Source organism: Marmota flaviventris, chromosome 5, assembly GCF_047511675.1.
Source record: "Marmota flaviventris isolate mMarFla1 chromosome 5, mMarFla1.hap1, whole genome shotgun sequence".
NCBI classification, from domain to species: domain Eukaryota; kingdom Metazoa; phylum Chordata; class Mammalia; order Rodentia; family Sciuridae; genus Marmota; species Marmota flaviventris.
The window spans coordinates 121,890,607-121,909,090 of record NC_092502.1 but is presented as its reverse complement, the minus strand read 5'-3'; the positions used below and the strand labels follow the sequence as shown (position 1 = coordinate 121,909,090).

General features: G+C 37.7%; 2 protein-coding genes across 3 annotated transcripts in view; one reads left to right on the top strand and one right to left on the bottom strand.

The window, feature by feature from the left end:
- Setd9 (SET domain containing 9) overlaps window positions 1-13,665 on the top strand; it is a 36,193-nt gene extending 22,528 nt beyond the window's left edge. The window contains exon 6 of the mRNA XM_071612596.1: window positions 13,581-13,665. Coding sequence (XP_071468697.1) covers window positions 13,581-13,599 — 19 coding nt within the window. The 3' untranslated portion in view covers window positions 13,600-13,665. The remainder of the gene's footprint in view (window positions 1-13,580) is intronic.
- Window positions 1-18,042, bottom strand: part of Mier3 (MIER family member 3) — a 30,434-nt gene extending 12,392 nt beyond the window's left edge. For both annotated transcript variants that reach the window (XM_027938164.3, XM_071612595.1), the window contains exons 1-7: window positions 18,011-18,042; window positions 16,547-16,571; window positions 13,571-13,716; window positions 4,765-4,899; window positions 2,948-3,068; window positions 1,840-1,925; window positions 1,571-1,643 (exon numbers count right to left, since the gene is read on the bottom strand). In XM_027938164.3, the coding sequence (XP_027793965.1) occupies window positions 1,571-1,643; window positions 1,840-1,925; window positions 2,948-3,068; window positions 4,765-4,899; window positions 13,571-13,716; window positions 16,547-16,571; window positions 18,011-18,019 (595 nt within the window). In that variant the 5' untranslated portion in view covers window positions 18,020-18,042. The remainder of the gene's footprint in view (window positions 1-1,570; window positions 1,644-1,839; window positions 1,926-2,947; window positions 3,069-4,764; window positions 4,900-13,570; window positions 13,717-16,546; window positions 16,572-18,010) is intronic.
- Window positions 18,043-18,484: the final 442 nt, after the last annotated feature.

Sequence of the window (18,484 nt, the reverse complement as noted above, 5' to 3'; positions counted from 1 at the left end):
GCAAACAAACAAATTTAAGCGGAAAAAAAATCAGATAATGAAACGATAAAAAAGTCACATTTTTCCTTTATTGATTTCTTCCCCCCAAAATAAATTTTATTTAAAGGAGGAATCAAGAGTACTTAAATCTTCCTATTTTTGGAAAGAAGGGAAGACAATAGAGAACTAAATGTTCTATACTATTTTAGTGACTGAAACATTAATAAACAAAATGTCACTAAAACAAGTTTTATATCTTATTAATGCATTCTACCACCTTACTCAAAGCTTCTACTTTATAGATGGCATATGTATTTATCTCAGTGCTTCAAGTGCAATTCATTCTTCAAGTGTATAATATTTTATAAACATAACTAATAAAAGTAATTTGTCGATAGCTAATTATATACTTGGACTATGGCAAATATTTTACATTCACAACTGCCTAAGAAGGTACTCATTCTAGTTAGCAGAAAACTTAAAAACAAAGTGTGCCTGTGCATGAAGACTGACTTTTTAGAGAAGTTTCTTGAACAAGTTTCGTTCCTCTTTGGTCACAACTGAAATATGTAAAATAGTTAAGATTAAATCTCTTAACAGAGAAGGTACACCTTCCCTCCTCAATTTGCAAAACAGAGACTATTTTCTCCATTATGTTTGATCTAAGAACCTATGGCTGCTGAACAGATACTTGGTTCCCAGGTTATGTGTGGCTTGGGTGGAAGGCAAGAGGCTGGTACAGTAAGATCATCAGCTATTGTATGCTCCCCGATGGACAACTGTCTTCCATCAGTTTGAAAACAGTGTAGGAAAATGGTGTTGCTAGATAGCAGCCAAGGCTAAGGACCCCAGGGTAGCCTCCTTTAAATGGTGGATGATCTGGCATAATGGAAGGGAAGAAAGAAGAACCTGGAAGGCTTTGCATTGACTAAGTAGCTTTTGCCCTTGTGACTTCACAGCAAAGAATCGACTCAATTGGGAAAGGACCAAATGCCCAAGGAAATTTTTCAAATCTACTTGGTTTCCAAGATCAACTAGGGAAGGATACCTGTATTTTTATTTCCTACTACCTCTCCTCTCCATACTTTTAGAACCAACTACAGTTGAAATCTACCAAAAATGTGAAGAAAGACTGACTGCAAAAGCAAAACAGCAGAATCCTTCCATTCCACCTCCTGCTCTTTCAGAGCTGAAGCAAAAGAATTTCTTCTAATCTCTTTTTATATTCAAGAGTTTTCACTCCACAGACTGCGTCTATAACATTCTCACTACCTCAGATGATGAGATTCTACCAGAATCTACTAAAGCAAGATACAGGTTAAGGTGCTAACCTTCAAAAGATTCTCCACTGTTTGAACAAGCATTGAGTCAATGGCTAAGAAGCCCCTGTACGTAGGAAGGGCTTTGAGACTCATAGTTGGTTACTTTTGATATATTTTCCCTAAGTGATGCCTAAATATCCTCACTCTAGAAGTTCCTCCAATCTTAAATCTATTTCTGTCCAGGCCAGAATATAATCAGATATTTAAGTAAACACATTAAGTAGTAGTTCAGCCTACCAAACACTATTAAAATCAAAAGATTTTCTTACCTTTTTCATTACCATCATACTCTCCAAGATAAGGGGGAATCTCTGCCTGATATTGTAAACCGATCATTATTTCCTACAGGAAAATTCAGAAAAACAATGTATTATAAACACTTGGTGGGGAAAAGTCTTAAACCACTAATTTGGTTTCTACAGGTCCAAAGAAACTTTCTCCTGAAACAACAAAATGACCATAAATCACTTCACAAATGTTTTCAAAAGGCAATTTAGTCCAAAATGGTCTAATAGATTATAATGGTAATTCAATTTACCTTCCTCAAATCTTCAGGTGAGTTACCACTGTCCGTTTCAACATCTTCTACCTCTGATTCCTTATCACCATCACACGTAGTATTTGCTTTAAAAGAAAAAAATTTCAAGATTTTCATTGCTAACTTTTGTAGTAGCTTGGAGAATATCCGTTATGCTGTATTTTATAAAAATTGGTTGAATACTTTGTCAGCAGAAATCTAATAAACTATTTTCACAATGGACATTAGTCAAAATAGGATTGTGAAAACTCTAAAGTATATATAATATCCTTACAATTATTGTAGCATACCAATAAATAGATTGGGAGATAAAAAAGAAACTACTGTGATCAACTTAAAAAGACAGTATAGCACTAGAGTTCTGTTACATTAATTAGTAAATAAATACAAAGAGCTAGATTGAGTCTATCAAAATGGTTTCTGTGTGCACACTCATATATGTGCATTTGAACTTATTAATCAAGTAGTTTTTCTACCACAAATATACCTAAAACAAATAGACTGCATTAAAAAATACTTATTTTAGTCTAAAACCTTTTTAATGTTACTGATAAACATTGAGGGATAACACTGAGAACTAACAGGAAAAAAAGAATGAACCACTAAAAATAAAAACACTTTTTAGCACTGATAAGTTTTCAAAATCAGGAGAGCAAGAGCCTTTTAACAGAAACTGAAAATTCGTCTCTTAAAACTTCATGGTAGAACTAAGATAGAAATAGGTGAGCCTTGGGAAAGAATGCAGCCTTGTAAAACTAAGTCAATGTTTCTATTTTTAAACAGCCTTTAGTTTACTACCTCTACCCCAACAAAAAGGTGATAATATTGTTCCAATTATAATAATATTTTATTTAAACTATGTAAAACACATCATTATAGAATAAACAATTAAACATAAATTACTGAGTAATAAAATGTACTCACACTACCACTGCTACAATTAGCTAGGGATATAGTACATGCATGCCTAGCATGCATGAAGCCCTGGGTTCTGGAGTTTAATTCTCAGCACTGTGCATGCACATACATGTTTGCGCGTGCGCACACACACACACACAAACACACACACACAATATAAAACCCAATCAGTAATGTCTGGGTTTCTTACATCTTAAAGGTCTAGGGAAAAAATCAGAAGTTTCATGAGATGTCACCGAGGGTGTCAGATCATCTGCAGAAGACTGAGTTTCCTCATCATCACCTGACAAGAGGTCTTTTGCTATTTCTTCCTGGAAGAATAGGAAGGTAGTACTAGTTAGAAAGGATTATATTCATCAATTAAGAAAAATATCTTCTTATTTTTAATAAAATAATACAATTAGTAACCAGTTGATGTCTTATTAGTTTTGCAAAGTAATTTTGAAATCTCTATAATTTACTTCATATAAATATTTGGACATTTAATATTTAATTATACACTTAATAATATACTATTAATAAGAATAATACAAATGCAATTACACACTTAAAACAAATAATTTGCCTAATTTGTGAAATGTGGGGAGAACTTTAGAGTTACAGCTAATTTTCAACAAAAATAATCTGACTTCTAGCCAGGTATGGTGGTGTGTACTTGCAGTCCCAACTACATGGGAGGATGAGGCAGAATCACTTGTGTGCCCAGAAGTTTTGTGGCCAGCCTGAGCAATCTAACAAAACCTCATCTCAAAAATAAACAAACAAACAACAAAAAAATAGGGCTGGTATATAGCTCAGTGGCAAAGCGTCTGCCTTGCATTCGCAAAGCCCTAGGTTCGATCCCCAGTTCCAAAAAAGATAAAAAAAAAAAAAAAACCACACACAAAAATAATCTGATTTCTAAGTGTTTAACAATTATATTTACTTTCCATCAACAATAAAATAAAAATTTCAAAATGTTTTCAAATTCCACTCTTTTAACAATTTAAAAAGTCCAACTAATGATATAATTTTAAAAGCAAGTTTGAATTAATTTTTATATAAGTGTCAGTTATCCTTATGCCTAGTACGCAGCATCACTCAATACTAAGTGATAATGGAAACTAAGGTTTGTGGTACATTTAATATCACATTTAACTCAAAATGGGAAAAACATAACTCATAGGACAGGTTCCAAAATGTATATTCCTCTCCCTGCCTAAGACTTGAAAGCCAAGGAAAGCTTTCCAGGGAACTGTTATGTTAGCAAAGCATAGGCTGTGTGGATTCTCCTCTGCAGGTAGTAAGCCTCACCACAACCAGGTATTGTGTTGTGTACCTATAGTCCCAACTACATGGGAGGGTGAGGCAGAATCACCAAGGTCACCACATCCTTGGCTACTATGGCTGCTGTCACTCTGAGAGCCCAGAAAACAGAACTTTTCTTCAACTACTCCATGCCTAAGCAAGCTGGGTTTGAAGGCTTCTGGGGGTTTTATTAACCAACACATTCTTATGTTTGTAGATTGAAAGAAGTTAAAGCAAAATCTACTTAAATACAATATATCTATCTACAAGAGAAAAATGAAAAAAATACTAGAGAATAGTTAGGTATGCAATAAATTCCTATTTCCTACTCTTAAAATAGTAGGTAGTATTATTATATTATTAAAAATAGTGTGATTAAAACTATTAAACAAAGTTTAAATCAAAATGATAAGAGCTATGGGTCAATATAAAGTTTATATGCCAACATTATAAAATGCTTTAAACAAAGGGAATTCTAATAAAACAGTCAATAGAAATGGATTTCTATTGAATTTTATTTATTTATTATATTTATTCTATCTGAATTTTTATTTATTTATGTTTTTAGTTGTAGGTGGACATAATGCTTTCATTTTTATTCATTTATTTTTATGTGGTACTGAGGATCAAACCCAGTGCCTCGCCCATGCTAGACAAGGACTCTACCACTGAGCCACAATCCCAGCCCTCTGAATTTTTCTTTTAAATGCTTGTACTTACTTTGTCCAGTGTCATATCTGGTAATTCATCAGCAAGTTCACTTGGAGAGCTATTTGCACTGGAATTAGTAACTGCTGGAATTGTAGGTTCATAGCCATAGAACGCCAGTAAATCTTCTAGAGGCATGTTTCCTTCCTATTCAAACCAGGACACAAACATGAACTTAGCAGATGTCACAATTATAGCACAACTTAGCAGATGTCGCAATGCTCTTAAGTTCATAAAGCACATTATCAAAATAGCAGTTATCAATCAAAACCAAGTTTTAGTTTTTCTTTTTGTATTACTGTCAGAAAACAAGACAAAACTCCTAGAGCTCTAATTAATTAATAACAAAACTTTTTATTTCCTAACATCATTTCATTCTTTAAAAATTCTCCAAGAATCTGCTTTGGTGAAGATCTTTAACTTTACATTATTATAAAGATGCATTGAAAATATTTTCATTCACTTACTTCATGTAATTTGTTGCTTGTTTCCTTGCAATTAAATAACATGTGATTACTTGTTTATTCTTCCTATTAATTAGAAGACACTGATAATAAATCTTTGAACACTAACACTTGCAAAATTTATGTTAGCGTCCTTTAGCATTCTTACTACAACTGATATTTCATACCAGTCTGTCTGACTTCTTCACAAACATCCAATGAAGACTGTATTAATCTCTCTCACAGGTGAGAAAACTGAAGCTTAATTCTGGGTTTGAATCCCAGTCCTGCAAGTTGTCTTACTAATAGCTTTAATAAAATCACATATTCTGGCTCCAGTGCTACCCATGTTATAACTACCTATGCCATCACTCAGAATGACACCCAGTCACTGTTTCCCCCTCAACTAATTCATCTGAATATAAGTGTTATATTTCCCTTTTAAATAGATTTTAGTTTAAAAACTAAAGTTTTAAAAAAACTCTTTATAATTATCAAATAAGTAACTTCAAAACTATATACTCATGAACTAATTAATGCATTAAGCATTTTAAAAGATATCTTTGTCTATGAATTTAAGAGACTTATTTCTATAGTTGCTTATTGGTTTAGTTTTTTCTTTTAGACAAAACACCTAAGTCATGAAGCATAGACAATGAAAATGCTAAAACCAAATGTATAAAACATGCCCACATGTGATCACAAAGTGAGCTGATAGTAGCAGTGATAACTCCTAGACAGATGCTGGTTACTCACCAGGGCCCAAAAGGGATAAAGGCTCTGAAGATCCCCAAAATATGGCCTTCACTATTTCAAGTATGAAACTTTCATACCACTGTGCTTGACTGGGACTGAAGCATTCTAAATGAACTTAGAATACGGGATATGATAGAATATGAATTCATAAATTTGCAGGAGACATACACCTTTCTTTGCAATTATCTCCCCCCACTCCACCCATAGTGCTAGGGATGGAACCCAGGGCCTTGAACACACTGGGCAAGAGTTCTATTACTGAGCTACAACCCCAACCCAGACATATGCCTTTCTAATGACTATAAAATCATGTCACTCATGAAATCCTTTCAGCTTGGGATTGAAATCAACTTAAACAAACAAAACCCTGCTTTGGGAGCCTAGAGTCAGCACAAATCGAATTGGATGGTCAGGGCAGACATAAATTCACCCACTGTGGAAACCTCCAATGAATTATTCTTTTCTCAAACCAAAGAATCCTCAAAGGTGACCAGAATCCAATTTAGAGTCTATTATGACATGGTGGGAAGATAGCAATTTTCACTTATTGGCACTGATGGTCCACCTTCTCATCATGTATTGACTTCTAGGTACTTTGCTGAGGGTTACCGTCTATGGATATAGAAATTCATAGTGAAATTCTTACACTAAAATAATTCAGTGCTGGTGAGAGAAACTGTCAAGTCAACAATTATAAAACAATGTAATGGCTGCAATGCCCAATTCTAGAATTAGTGCTATGAGTTTGTAAATACAAAGAAGGGAAACCTACACCCCAGGAAAAATGATATCAAAGCAGAGATATACACAGAGAGGGAAAGCAATGAGTTAACTCTTAAAAAAAGAAGAGTCTTTTGACAGATAAGGGACGTGTCCAAGGGAGGTGCGTCCATGACCACTGAGCACTGAGTGTATGCCAGAAGGCCATCATGTCAGATGCTGGTATGAAACACAGGCCTTGCTTGCCCTGTTACAGCTTATAGTCTAGAGAGTACTAATAATATATACGCATATAGAACTGCCAATTATGATCACTAAAAAGGAAACACAACAAACCCTGAGATACAGAGTAACATTAGGGGTCCATTTTATAGAGTAACAGAGAAAGACAGGAAAAGATCTTCAGATGAGGCTCAAAGTCTGAGATATGGCCAATCTCCTAAAGAGCATTTCAAGCCAAGGAAAAGACCTGTGAAGCCTGAAGATAACTGCCACTAAACTGAGTGGCCAAAACTCAGTGAGTAGAATGAAGAGGGACTCAAGAGAAGAATGGCAAAAGAGGTTGGGACAGATCAGAGGGAGACCTGTGGCCAGGGAAAGGAACTTGGACTTTATTCACAGAGCAATGAGAAACCCCTGGAGAATTAAAAAACTGGAGAGATATAACATTATTTCTTTTAAAAATACTGGGCAGCTACATGAAGAAAAGTCAGCAGGGTGGGGAGTGGAGAGATACAAAGATCACTTAAGGAGCTTCATGCTGATCTAAGGTAATGATATAGACATAAACAGAAATGAATAGATGAGATATATCTTGGAGTGGAATCAAACAGGTTACTAGATGTGGGAGTGAAGGGAGAGGGAAAGACAAATCTGCAGATTTCTATTTGAACAAGTCTCCAGAGGGTAGTAACCTCTAGATAATAAGTGAGACGAAAAGACTAAAGGAATAAAAGGTTTTTGAAGGAAAAAAAAAATAAGAGTTCTGCAGAAGACACAAGTTAAGTTTGAGAGAACTGAGACATCCAAGTAGAAAAGTCAAGTTGGCCATGAGCCTGGAGCTTAGAGAATCAGGCTGGGCTAAAGATATAAATCTGGCATTCATTAGCATCTAGATGATATTTAAAGCCACAGGAGTTGATGAGCTCACCCACAGAGAGGGCAGAGAGAAAAGAGAGGGGATCTATGCTTTATTAGAAGACCTTTCAGACCTATTACTCTATAGGCAACAGGATATATGTCTAAAAAATCTTGAGCATGATTTGCATTTTAGAAAAAATATTCTAGGGAAGTAGAAGAATAAGAATCTGAACTAAGGAAGATAATTATTTTCTAAATTTAGAAAAAAGAATTGATTTCTTGACTTAATTGATAGAGGAAATGAAAGCAACATAGGAGTATAAAAGAACTGCAAGATTTCTGGCCCAGGAAGTTAGAGACCTGTAGCACCATTATAAGATAGAAACACAAACTCAAGGGTTTAACATGGTAATGAGTTTAAGGCAAAAGCTGAAGCTGTAGGCTTGAATGGGATCACCCAGAAAGGACAAAAAGCTAAGGGTTGGGAGAATGTCATCAAATACTATGTGGGCAAAGACAGACAAGTCCATAAATGAGAAAGGGAAACATCTGAGAGTAGAAGCAGAACTAGGAGAAAGCAGGATTTTATAAATAAGCAAGCGTGGAAAAACCAGGGATGGTCACTTGGGTCAAATACCAAAGAGAACTCAAATGAGATAAATAGACAAGAATTCTTAGCATTTGGCAATCAGTGACTTTATAGTGTAGTGAGGTGGAAGAAGTCAAGCTAGGACTGGAATGGGAGGAGAGAGAGTACATATACATCTCTGAAACTGGAGAATGAGGGCAAAATGGGGTCAGAGATAACATCTTCCAAATGTGGAAAGCACATCAGTAAGGTTCTATGTTTAAATTAAAAAAAAAATTTTAAACTATAATAAACTAAGGGCAGGACGGATGTGATCTGGGACAGGAGGGAAAAGAATAAAAGTTTGTGTGGAAGAAAGAGGAGATTCTTGGTCGTCACTCGTGAAAAACCCTCCTTTCTCTGCAAAGACACAAGCATGATGATTCGTTGAAGGAGATGATAACCACCTTAGTGGTAACCTCCTTACTAAGTTCAAGGAATGCCACTCTGTAGATTCTCTAGAGGGGACTGGTTTTAAAATACAAATTATCTATTATAAAACTGTTAAAACTGGAAAAGGTGAATCCTGTCTCTGAAGCACTTAATATATGAACTTTCTATCACAGTCTATCCATAATGTACTCAGTCCTCTGAAGAATAAAAACAATTTTTTCAAAACTGAATTAGTATATTTCAAGGTCTTTAAGGATCTGTAGTGGTGAGATTCACTTAGAAGTTTTATCTAGCACCTCGTCCCAGGTAGAGAGATTTTTCTCTCCTGCCTTATTTTGGGGGACATTTTATTAAACCTACTTAATTCTAAGTGACACAGTCTAATCACAATTGTCAACAAACTTCTTTATAAGTGGAAAGTCTATATTAGAAAAGTGTAAAATTTAGAGACAGAGGACACTATAATTGCTAACAATTACCCTGAGCAATCACCTAATCCCTTTCACCTCCATTTTCTTATCTGTAAAAAGGAAAATACCATTATTTCCTTCGTTCTATGAAGCACAGCCTCAAATTTCAGAAACTAGGATGCAACTCCTTATTAACAAATTATATTCGTCCTTGAACCCATCTACACTATTTCTAAAGCAATGGTACATCTTACACTCAATAAGGCCTCTGAGCCAAGGAAATACTGCCAATACTCATCTGATACATCTGATGGCGTTGCTGGATAGGTCAAACATGACTGTGAGGTGCAGATCAATTTTAGTAACTAATGTAACATCTGTTTAATACCTTGTAAAACAATTACTTAATTTTCAATTTTTTAAAGCATCTATGCTAAAAAGTTTAAGTGGCATTAATGATAATTTTTTTAAACTTTCTCATTTATTTATACTTTTCTGAATTTGGGAGTAATTTTTAAACATCAGGGGAAAATCTATATTTTTATTAAAGCAGGAATGGTTAAGAACAATTTTAAAAGTTCTAGATCCACTGGGCGTTTTAGCTCACATCAGGGACTCAGGAGGTTGAGGCAAAAAGATCACAAGTTCGAAGCCAGCATCAGCATTTTAGTGAGACCTTGTCACAAAATAAAAAATTAAAAGAACTTGGGAGTAGAACTCAGTGGTAAAGTGCTCCTGGGTCCAATTCCCAGCGGCAAAAAAATAAGTAAATAGAAGTTCTAGATCTTACCTAGAACTATTAAATTAAAAGCATTCAGAAAGCAATAATATGAAAAAATTAAAATATACAAAATTATGATAAACCCTTTAGTATTTTTAAAAATTACAATCTAGTTACATAATCTAGTCACATACTTACCAAAGAGCTACTATAAGAAAACTGATTTTGTACCTCTCTTATTTTCTGTACCACATGATATGGAAAAATTTCCACAAGAGCCCAAAATTTACAAGCACTAAAATAAAAGCTGTACTTACAACTGACAATCAAATTTATTTACCATGACATAAAAACTTATTTATAATTTATTTAAATATTCACATCATGCCCCAAGACTGTTAACATGCACCAATACCTAAATCATTGTTCTAGCAATAAATTACGATATATAATCAAAAGAAATAATTTCTTCTAAAAATTTAATACTCCTCTCAATATTTGTCTTTTATTCATGTTCATTTTCATTACAAATCAATAAAGAATAGAGATTACTGTTATGTTTACTACAGATAAGAAGTGTAAATCAGAGGAAGTAAGTAGAAATAGCTCTTTTTATTCACTGCTCCATGAGAAGGATCAGCTTTCTGAATGAAGACACAGCTCTTGGGTCTTTCTAGGATTTATTTAAAGGTCATCCGTATTTTGCCAAGAAGCTACTATCCAAGTACATACTGAGAAGCTAAAACACTTTAAGGACATAGGATTTTTCTGAATATATAAACTTAGTGACATTACAAAAAATTTAATTATCAATATTTACTAAACAAAATAAAAAACCACAGGAGGAGGGACAAGGTTGTTTCTGTGAATGTATGAAATATGATATGTCAAGAGCTTTGTAATGTTTTGAACCAATAAAAATAAATAAATTAATTTAAAAAAAAAAAGGTTGTTTCTGTGAATAGCTAAGCTAGTAAATTTACTGTTGATTACTTCAATCTATCTTCTATTTTACTTTTTGTGTTTACCTATTCTTTTTTTTGAGACAGGTTCTTGCTATGTTGCCCAGACTGGTCTCAAGTGATCTTCCTACCTTTGCCTCTCAAGTAGTGGGACGACAGGCATGCACGCAATTCCCTTTTGAAACTCACTCAACACAGACCAAGGCATATATTATTACAGCCTCTCAAAGAATAAAACTTAAAATCTGAAAAATAAAATCTTGTGTAGGGGTATAGCTCAGCTGGTAGAGTACTTGCCTTACCTGACATGTATAAGGCCCTGAGTTCAATCCCTAGCACCACATAAATATAAACAAATAAATAATCTTGCCATCCTATAAACATCACCACCAGATTATCCATGCTCCAGTAGTAAGTAATTTAACATAATAAATGTAACACAGTTCTATTTTATTGACAAACAGCTATTTATTTGCATACTAAAATGTAGTCTGACGTCCTTCTTTTTTTTCTGGTACTGGGTATTGAAACCAGAGGTGTTCTACCACTGAGTTACATCTCTAGCCCTTTTTTATTTTTTGAGACAGGATCTCACCAAGTTGCTAGGTCTGGCCTCAAACTTGGAAACCTCCTGCCTCAGCTTCCCAAGTAACTAGAACCAGTTGTGAACCACTGCGACCAACTGTATTTCTATCAAACATTTCTTACATGATGTTAAACTAGATTGCTATCTGTATGCTTTTAACAACAAACACATTATCATGAGACCACTTGAGACTTCTGCCCCATCCCCATAAAACATGCCCATAGCAGCAATTCTAACTTACAACATAGGAGAGAAGTATTATCTATGCTTCCCTGAACTTTCATACAAGGCTAAACATATTTTATACAATCTATACATCCTTCCTCCCATACCTTTCATTGCTTCCTTCTTCCATAGTTGTCACAAGGATATCATGTTAAAAACCTTGTTCCCACTGCCACCCTATATTAGATTATAAGCTCCTAGAGTTCAGGAACATTGTCAAACTGTTCATTTTTCTAATTCCAGGATGTACGACAGACCCTGACTTAGTGACAACATCAGCTAGATTGTTAATTCTCAGTTATTCTAGGATACCCATTCATAAGAAGTAAGAAGGAATTGCCTGAATAAAGGCAAGGTAGAGTTTGAGACTCTTTGGCATCTTTTGTCATCAACAGGTGACATTTTATCACCACACTGAAAGGAGAAGCAGGCAAAAGACTTCTTTTTCAACCAAGTATTTCATGGTATTTTTAGTTTAATACTCATAAATTTGGCTTTTATAGGATATACTATTAAGTGAATAAGTCTAAATCTGAGATCATGTTGAATAACTAACCAAATGACTGAATGTGTTTAGAAAATGTCAGGCCCTGAAGAATTTGCCTTCTGTTTCTCTGTGCATTAACATGAAGAAAGAAATGCAGTAACACCCCACCCCTGACTCACAAAGATACTAAGTAGAGGAGATTATATAAGAGGGTGCTTTACCTTCTATAAAAAAGAGAGATATAAGAACTTAGAAGAGCCAGGCACAGTGGTGCACACCTGAAATTCCAGAAGCCCAAGAGGCTGAGGAAGGAGGATAGCAGGTTCAAAGCCAGCCTTAGCAACATAGTGAGGCCCTAAGCAACTAAGTGAGACCCTGTGTCTAAATAAAATACAAAAAAGGGCTGGGGATGTGACTTGGTGGTTTCAATCCCCGAAAAAAAAAAGAACTTAGGATAGTATTATTCAATATTATTCCTGAATAATAATTTTTTTTCTGAGCTAATTAGAAATTTTCAGTAAGGTTAATTTATAGGTAAGTATAATCCTAGAGTTTTCAAGCTGACTACTATGAAGGCCTTTCTCTATTGTCCTAGTATAAATGTAGATTTAAAGTACAGCTCATTTCTTTGTATTGATTTTGGGTTTAAAGAGTTATAAACCAAGCCAGGCACAGTGGTACATTCCTATACTCCCAGCGGCTCAGGAGGAAGATCACAAGTTCAAAGCCAGCCTTAGCAACTTAGCTAGGCCCTTAGCAACTTAACGAGACCCTGTCTCAAAATTTAAAAATTAAAATAGAAAGTGCTGAGGATATGGCTCAGTGGTTAAGTTAAGTACCCCTGGATTTAATCCCTGGTACTGAATAAATAAATAAATAAGTTATATATACATTCAATCCTAACAACTTTTTAAAAGATGACTAGAGGATAGGGGATGGCATATCACTGATCTACATTTGAAAATACAGTAAAACTTTTCCAGTGTCTTTATAAGTTTTATGAAGAAAAAGACTTCTTCCTGTATCTACTATACTACTTAGTTTTACCCTCAACAGAATGGTATGGATATAATGAAAAGAAGGCTGGATGGGATTCAAAATTGAGTTTAGGGTCTAGATTTCTTATATTTCACTTTTCTCTTGTGTTAGAGGACTGCATATACCTATTTCACTGTGCTGATAAGCTAAAAAATTAGTTTGACAGATATAAATTAATTTTGAAAAATTAAAAAATATTTATTATGATACTCTCAAAATGAGAAAACCACTGACATTCTAAAAAGTGAGGTTAAAAAAAGAAATATGCATATGCTACTTTTATTTCAGGTAAATTGCAAAATAATTTACAAGAGTATTTCAAAATTTTTACCAAAAGTTTGTGTTAAAATACTAAAGTAAAACCTTTACCTTTTCTAAGTCTTCAATTTCAGAACTGAAGTTTTTACCCTCATCCATCATCTCTTCTTCTTCAAGAGTTCTTTCATCATCATAGTCATGGACCAACATCTCAGCAGTGGGGTCAAAATCATGATCCTCAGAAGACAAAGACCCAACTGGAATGAAACAAACTGAATCACTTAACATATTCACAAGGTTATTTACAAAATAAAAATGTGTTCCTATAAATTTACTATATATTTTATAGGTTATAAAGTAAGACCATGTGATTCTGAAAAGATACTAAAATCAGGAAAAGAACAAGGCAGAATAATTTACAAACACTTTTACAAGGGGTCCAACTTACAATACCAGTAAAGTGATTTAAATGGCGTGGTCTTAAACAAATATTCCAACAGAAAAGCAATGAAACTTGCTTATTAGTTAATTTAAGACATTTGTTTAAAAACAAAGGCAAATGTCAAAAGGATTAAATTTCCAGGAATGGAAAACGTCTCAAGAATCCACTATCCATGAAGTCTAACACTTCAGAAGAGAATGTAAATTTTACCAAATTTTAACCCTCAAATGAAGACACAAAACTCAACAGAAATTTTGCTTATAGGACAAAAATCAAATTTCTGTGAAACAGCTATTCAGAAATTTAGTTTTTAAAAGCACTGTATAATTTACATATGTATAACAGTATTTCAAGCTCCCCAGCATCAGTCAGTCAAGTATTAAACTACAAATCTATGCTTTACTTTAGATTACTAATACAGTTGTTAGAATTATACAAAGAGACCACAGAAAAATCATTATCTGAAAGTTTTAGAAGACATAACCCATTGCCAGTTGTTTTGGCCAATTCACACTTATTTATAAAATTATAATAATTTTTAATAGCAAATAGGAAGTCAACTGAATATTCCAAAAACAAAAAGAAATGAATAAAAATCCATAATCCCAAGAGAATGAAATATGATTTATAAAAAACAGCCCTTCCTCCATGTTTTATTCTAACATCTAATTCAATTAGACCAGCAACTTTCAAGAATATGGAGGGAAAGTAATATCAGAATTTGGAGAAGAAAAAGTTAATCTACTTTGAGCCAAACTAATATTTTAAAATTTCAAACATTTAAACACAATGTGAGATCATTACCAAAACAGTGAAATAGGCTAAAATTTTTTCACTATGGAAAAACTACAGATAAAATTCAATGTTTCTGATTCTGAGTTCAGAAAACTCTATTAGTCCTAAGAAGAATACAATTTCTATGGTACTTAATTCTTTAGAAAGCTTACATTACGATGCTATTTCTTTGCAGTTGAAAATATTATCTGCTCATCTGAAAAACATGATGAAGTAGGTGTGGCTTAACTTAATTTTAAAGACAAAGATGAGCATTTATTAACTAGCTCAATAACAGAACATGCACCCATTACAGATTTTCTTTTCTAAGGAATTCCTACAAACTACTATTGCTTTGTCAAAGTGTCCTGCATAAAACAGAAGGGCCTGAGGACCTATTCCTGGCTTTGTCCTTGGCTTTCATGGACCTATTTAAATTTACTGGGTGTAGCTCAAGCTTTTCATTTGTAAAACACATAAGGTTGGCTGAATTGACTTAAGAATTTCTTTTAGTTCCAAATTTCTCTTTAAAAATTGGCGAACTGATTAAAAACAGGTTATAAGTGTCTGTTTAGACATCAACAGCACACTGTGTTTTGCCTTTTTATTTAGATCACAACTTCTAACAAACAGTGATGCAAAATGGAAAATTTCCATTATCATCCAGATGTTTGGCATCATGTACATAAATATTCTTTCCCTGAAATCAGTCATAACAAAGAAATGTTTGTCTCAAAATTAGCAAAACTTTTGAAAACAATTTTTAATGTATAGATAGCTATTTTTAAAGTAATCATAAATTCCTTCAATTTAGTGTTAATTATAATACCCAAAAGGATAATCAAGTAAGACCTTTGACTAAATACAAAAAGTAATATTGCAAAAATAATGAGTTGTTCATTCTATGGCAATATGCAATGAAAAACTTGGGAGCTCATACACACTCCACTACGTTATGATTCTTTAGCAGCATGATTTAAAAGTCTCTAGGTGAACTAAGGGAAGTGGACAGATCCAGAGGTGCTTTCCCTGGACCCTATGACAGGAGAAAGTGGCTGTTAAGAGGGGAACTGGAAAGAGGATGAGAAGTTGAAACAAAGACACCTTATATCTTAGCACAGGAGGAAAGTTCCTCGCCATGGATCAGCTTCAGGGATCCCACAAGCCCCCACTCTGTGTATAACTATGCCTATCTAGAGCATTCAGGGAGAGTCCCTTATTTTTATCAAATCCTAACAAGAGCTTCTAACCTCAAAAAGATCAAGAAACACTTCCAGAAGCTCTAATGTTGTCTCAGCTCAAAAATCTTCTATCACCCCTCTTCTGTGCCAAATTTGGAATATATGTGTGTTTTAAAGATAGCTTTAACTCTCAGTTTTCACACAAACTATAGACATTTCTCAATTATGAAAAGGAGACTTAGAGGAGATGGGGAGTTCCAGTTACCAATCAACCTAAGCAGCCACCAAATTCAGAAAAAGTAGAGATCAATTTCTCGAACAAACAGAAACTAAAATCCAAACTGCAAAAGTTGGTTAAAAGTTGATTTGGTACTCACTGTTTTGGACTTGGAGGAAAACATATGTGAAAATTAAAGACACTATTTAAAAGCTCACTTGTCTATCAGCAGCTTTGTAACAAGGTGTATTTTTCAACATGCAAGGGGGAAAGAAGAGTATAACTGTTCCTTTCTCGAACAATTTAATTACCAAATGCACACTGAAATCCTTAATTTAATTATCAAATGCACACTGAAATTCTTAACGATGAAAAACTACAGTATAATTTTCCAAGCAGAATTCTTTACCAACATGCCTTCAAGACCCCATTAACCTCTGGGACCCACTGAAGAGGTAAAAAATAGGACAAACCTGGGCTCGAACTTCCAAAAGAAGCCTAGGAGAGAAAGAGAAGAAAACGTGAGGTTAGTTCGCGTAGCCAGGAAAAGAGGCAGCTCCGGCAACAGGGCGCAGAGGGGGCGGAGCCGAGCGCTCCTCCGCAGCTGCCAAAAAGTGCAAGACGTAGCTTCGCTCGGATCGCTCCCGGCCCCTTTCGGGCCCCCTCTTGGCTGCCTCGCCTTCCTCCTCGAGTCCCCAGTGTACAAACTCGCAGACCCGGGACGAAACCCAGAATCTAACAGGCAACTGAAAGCGGCTTTCTAAAGCTCAGCAAGTTTCAGAACGAAGAAGCAAAACCCAGAGAGTGGGCTCACGGCATCAGTCCCCCATCCCTGGCAACTTGGGAGTCCCCCAATTCCCACCCAGCTCTCCACGGCCCCAGGCAACTCCTCGAAACGCAACCCTTTCCTGGAAGGGAATCGCCTTCTAAGAGCGTGTCTGCCCCTGAGGGCCCGGGAGCCCCAACTCGGGGGCTGTCCTCTGCCGGGAGCATAGGCCGGCTCGAACCGGACACTCGTCCCCAAACCAAAGCAGGAGCTCCCCATCCTCTTCCGAATCCTGAGACGCGGCCTCTCAGTCCGGGGGATACTGGTTCCTCCCAGGATGTTCAGTCTCTCTCAGGGCCCGCCAGCTCGCCCCTCGGCCCAGCCAGCTCCTGCAGAGGGGCTCCTATCGCCGCCGCCCCCTCCCCCCAGCTCACTAGTCCCGGGGGAGAGAGCCCAGGCAGTTTCGATTGCCCAGCATTCCCCCTCCACCCAGAAAAAGGGACTATCTAGCCGCTCTCCTGGGGAGGGCGTCAAGGGTCCAGGTCTGCCCCCTTCACCCCAGGGGCGCTCGCACCTCCCGGGCTGCGGGGCGGGGAGTCCCGCTCTTCGCCCGTGAAGCCCGGCGGCCGCGCATCCCGCTCCTCTCCGCACCCGGAGCAAAGTGGAGCGAGCGGCTCCTTCGCGCCGCAGCCCGGGTCTGTGGGCTGGGGGCATAACGCACTCCTCCCGCAGGGCAGTGGCGCAGCCCGCTCCCCGCTTTGCAATCCGGCCGCGGAGGGGGGGCGGTCGGCCGGTTTCCACCCACCCCGGCTCCGAAAGGAGGCGCGGAGGGGCCGGCGGCCGCGTCAGCGACCCGGGACACGGCAAAGCACCGAGCCCGGACAGGGGCTCGTTGCCGACGACCGACGCCTCGGTCCGGTCCCATCGCCCGGCCGGGCCAGGGCCGGAGCCGCCGCGGCCTAGTCCCGGAGGGAGACCGCTCCCGCGCCCGCTCCCGCCCCCCAGCCGGCCCGGCCGCGGCCCGTTGCCGCCCCGCGACCCCCGCGTCGCCGCGCCGCCCCCCGTAGGGCCACGGGAGGATCCCTGGGTCCCCCAGGCTGCCTCGGGAGTCAAAAGGGGCCGCCGGGTGCCAGCTCCAGCCCGGCCGCTCCTGCCCGGTTTCCCTGCTCACCTCCGCCATATTGGTACCTTTAGGGCGAACGAGCAGCGCCGAGCCCAGTCCCCGGATGGGGCGCCTGAGCCAATCGCAGCAGCCGCCGCCGCCGCCGCCGCCGCCGCCGCGGTCCGCCCGGCACCCGCCCGGCGGCAGAGGCGGCTCGGCCCCTTATAGGGCAGGGCAGCCCGCGACGCCCCCGGCCCGATAGCACGCCCACTCCGCCTGGCGACCCCTCGGGGGCCCGCGCCCGCCAGTCTCTGTTCTGGACCGCACCCACTCCGCCGTTCCTCTCTTCCCCTCCGGAGTAAAGTTCCTGCCGAATTAGAGGCAAGCTGGGGACTGACGGACACAGGACAGACCCACGTCCCGCAGTCGAGGCCCAAGAGTAGGGGTTCTACGGGAAACCATCCACAGATACTTCCTTCGCTCTGGGGCGTGAGTGAGGCTGGCAAGATACTTTGGCGTGACTAGAGACTTAGAGTCTTGGAG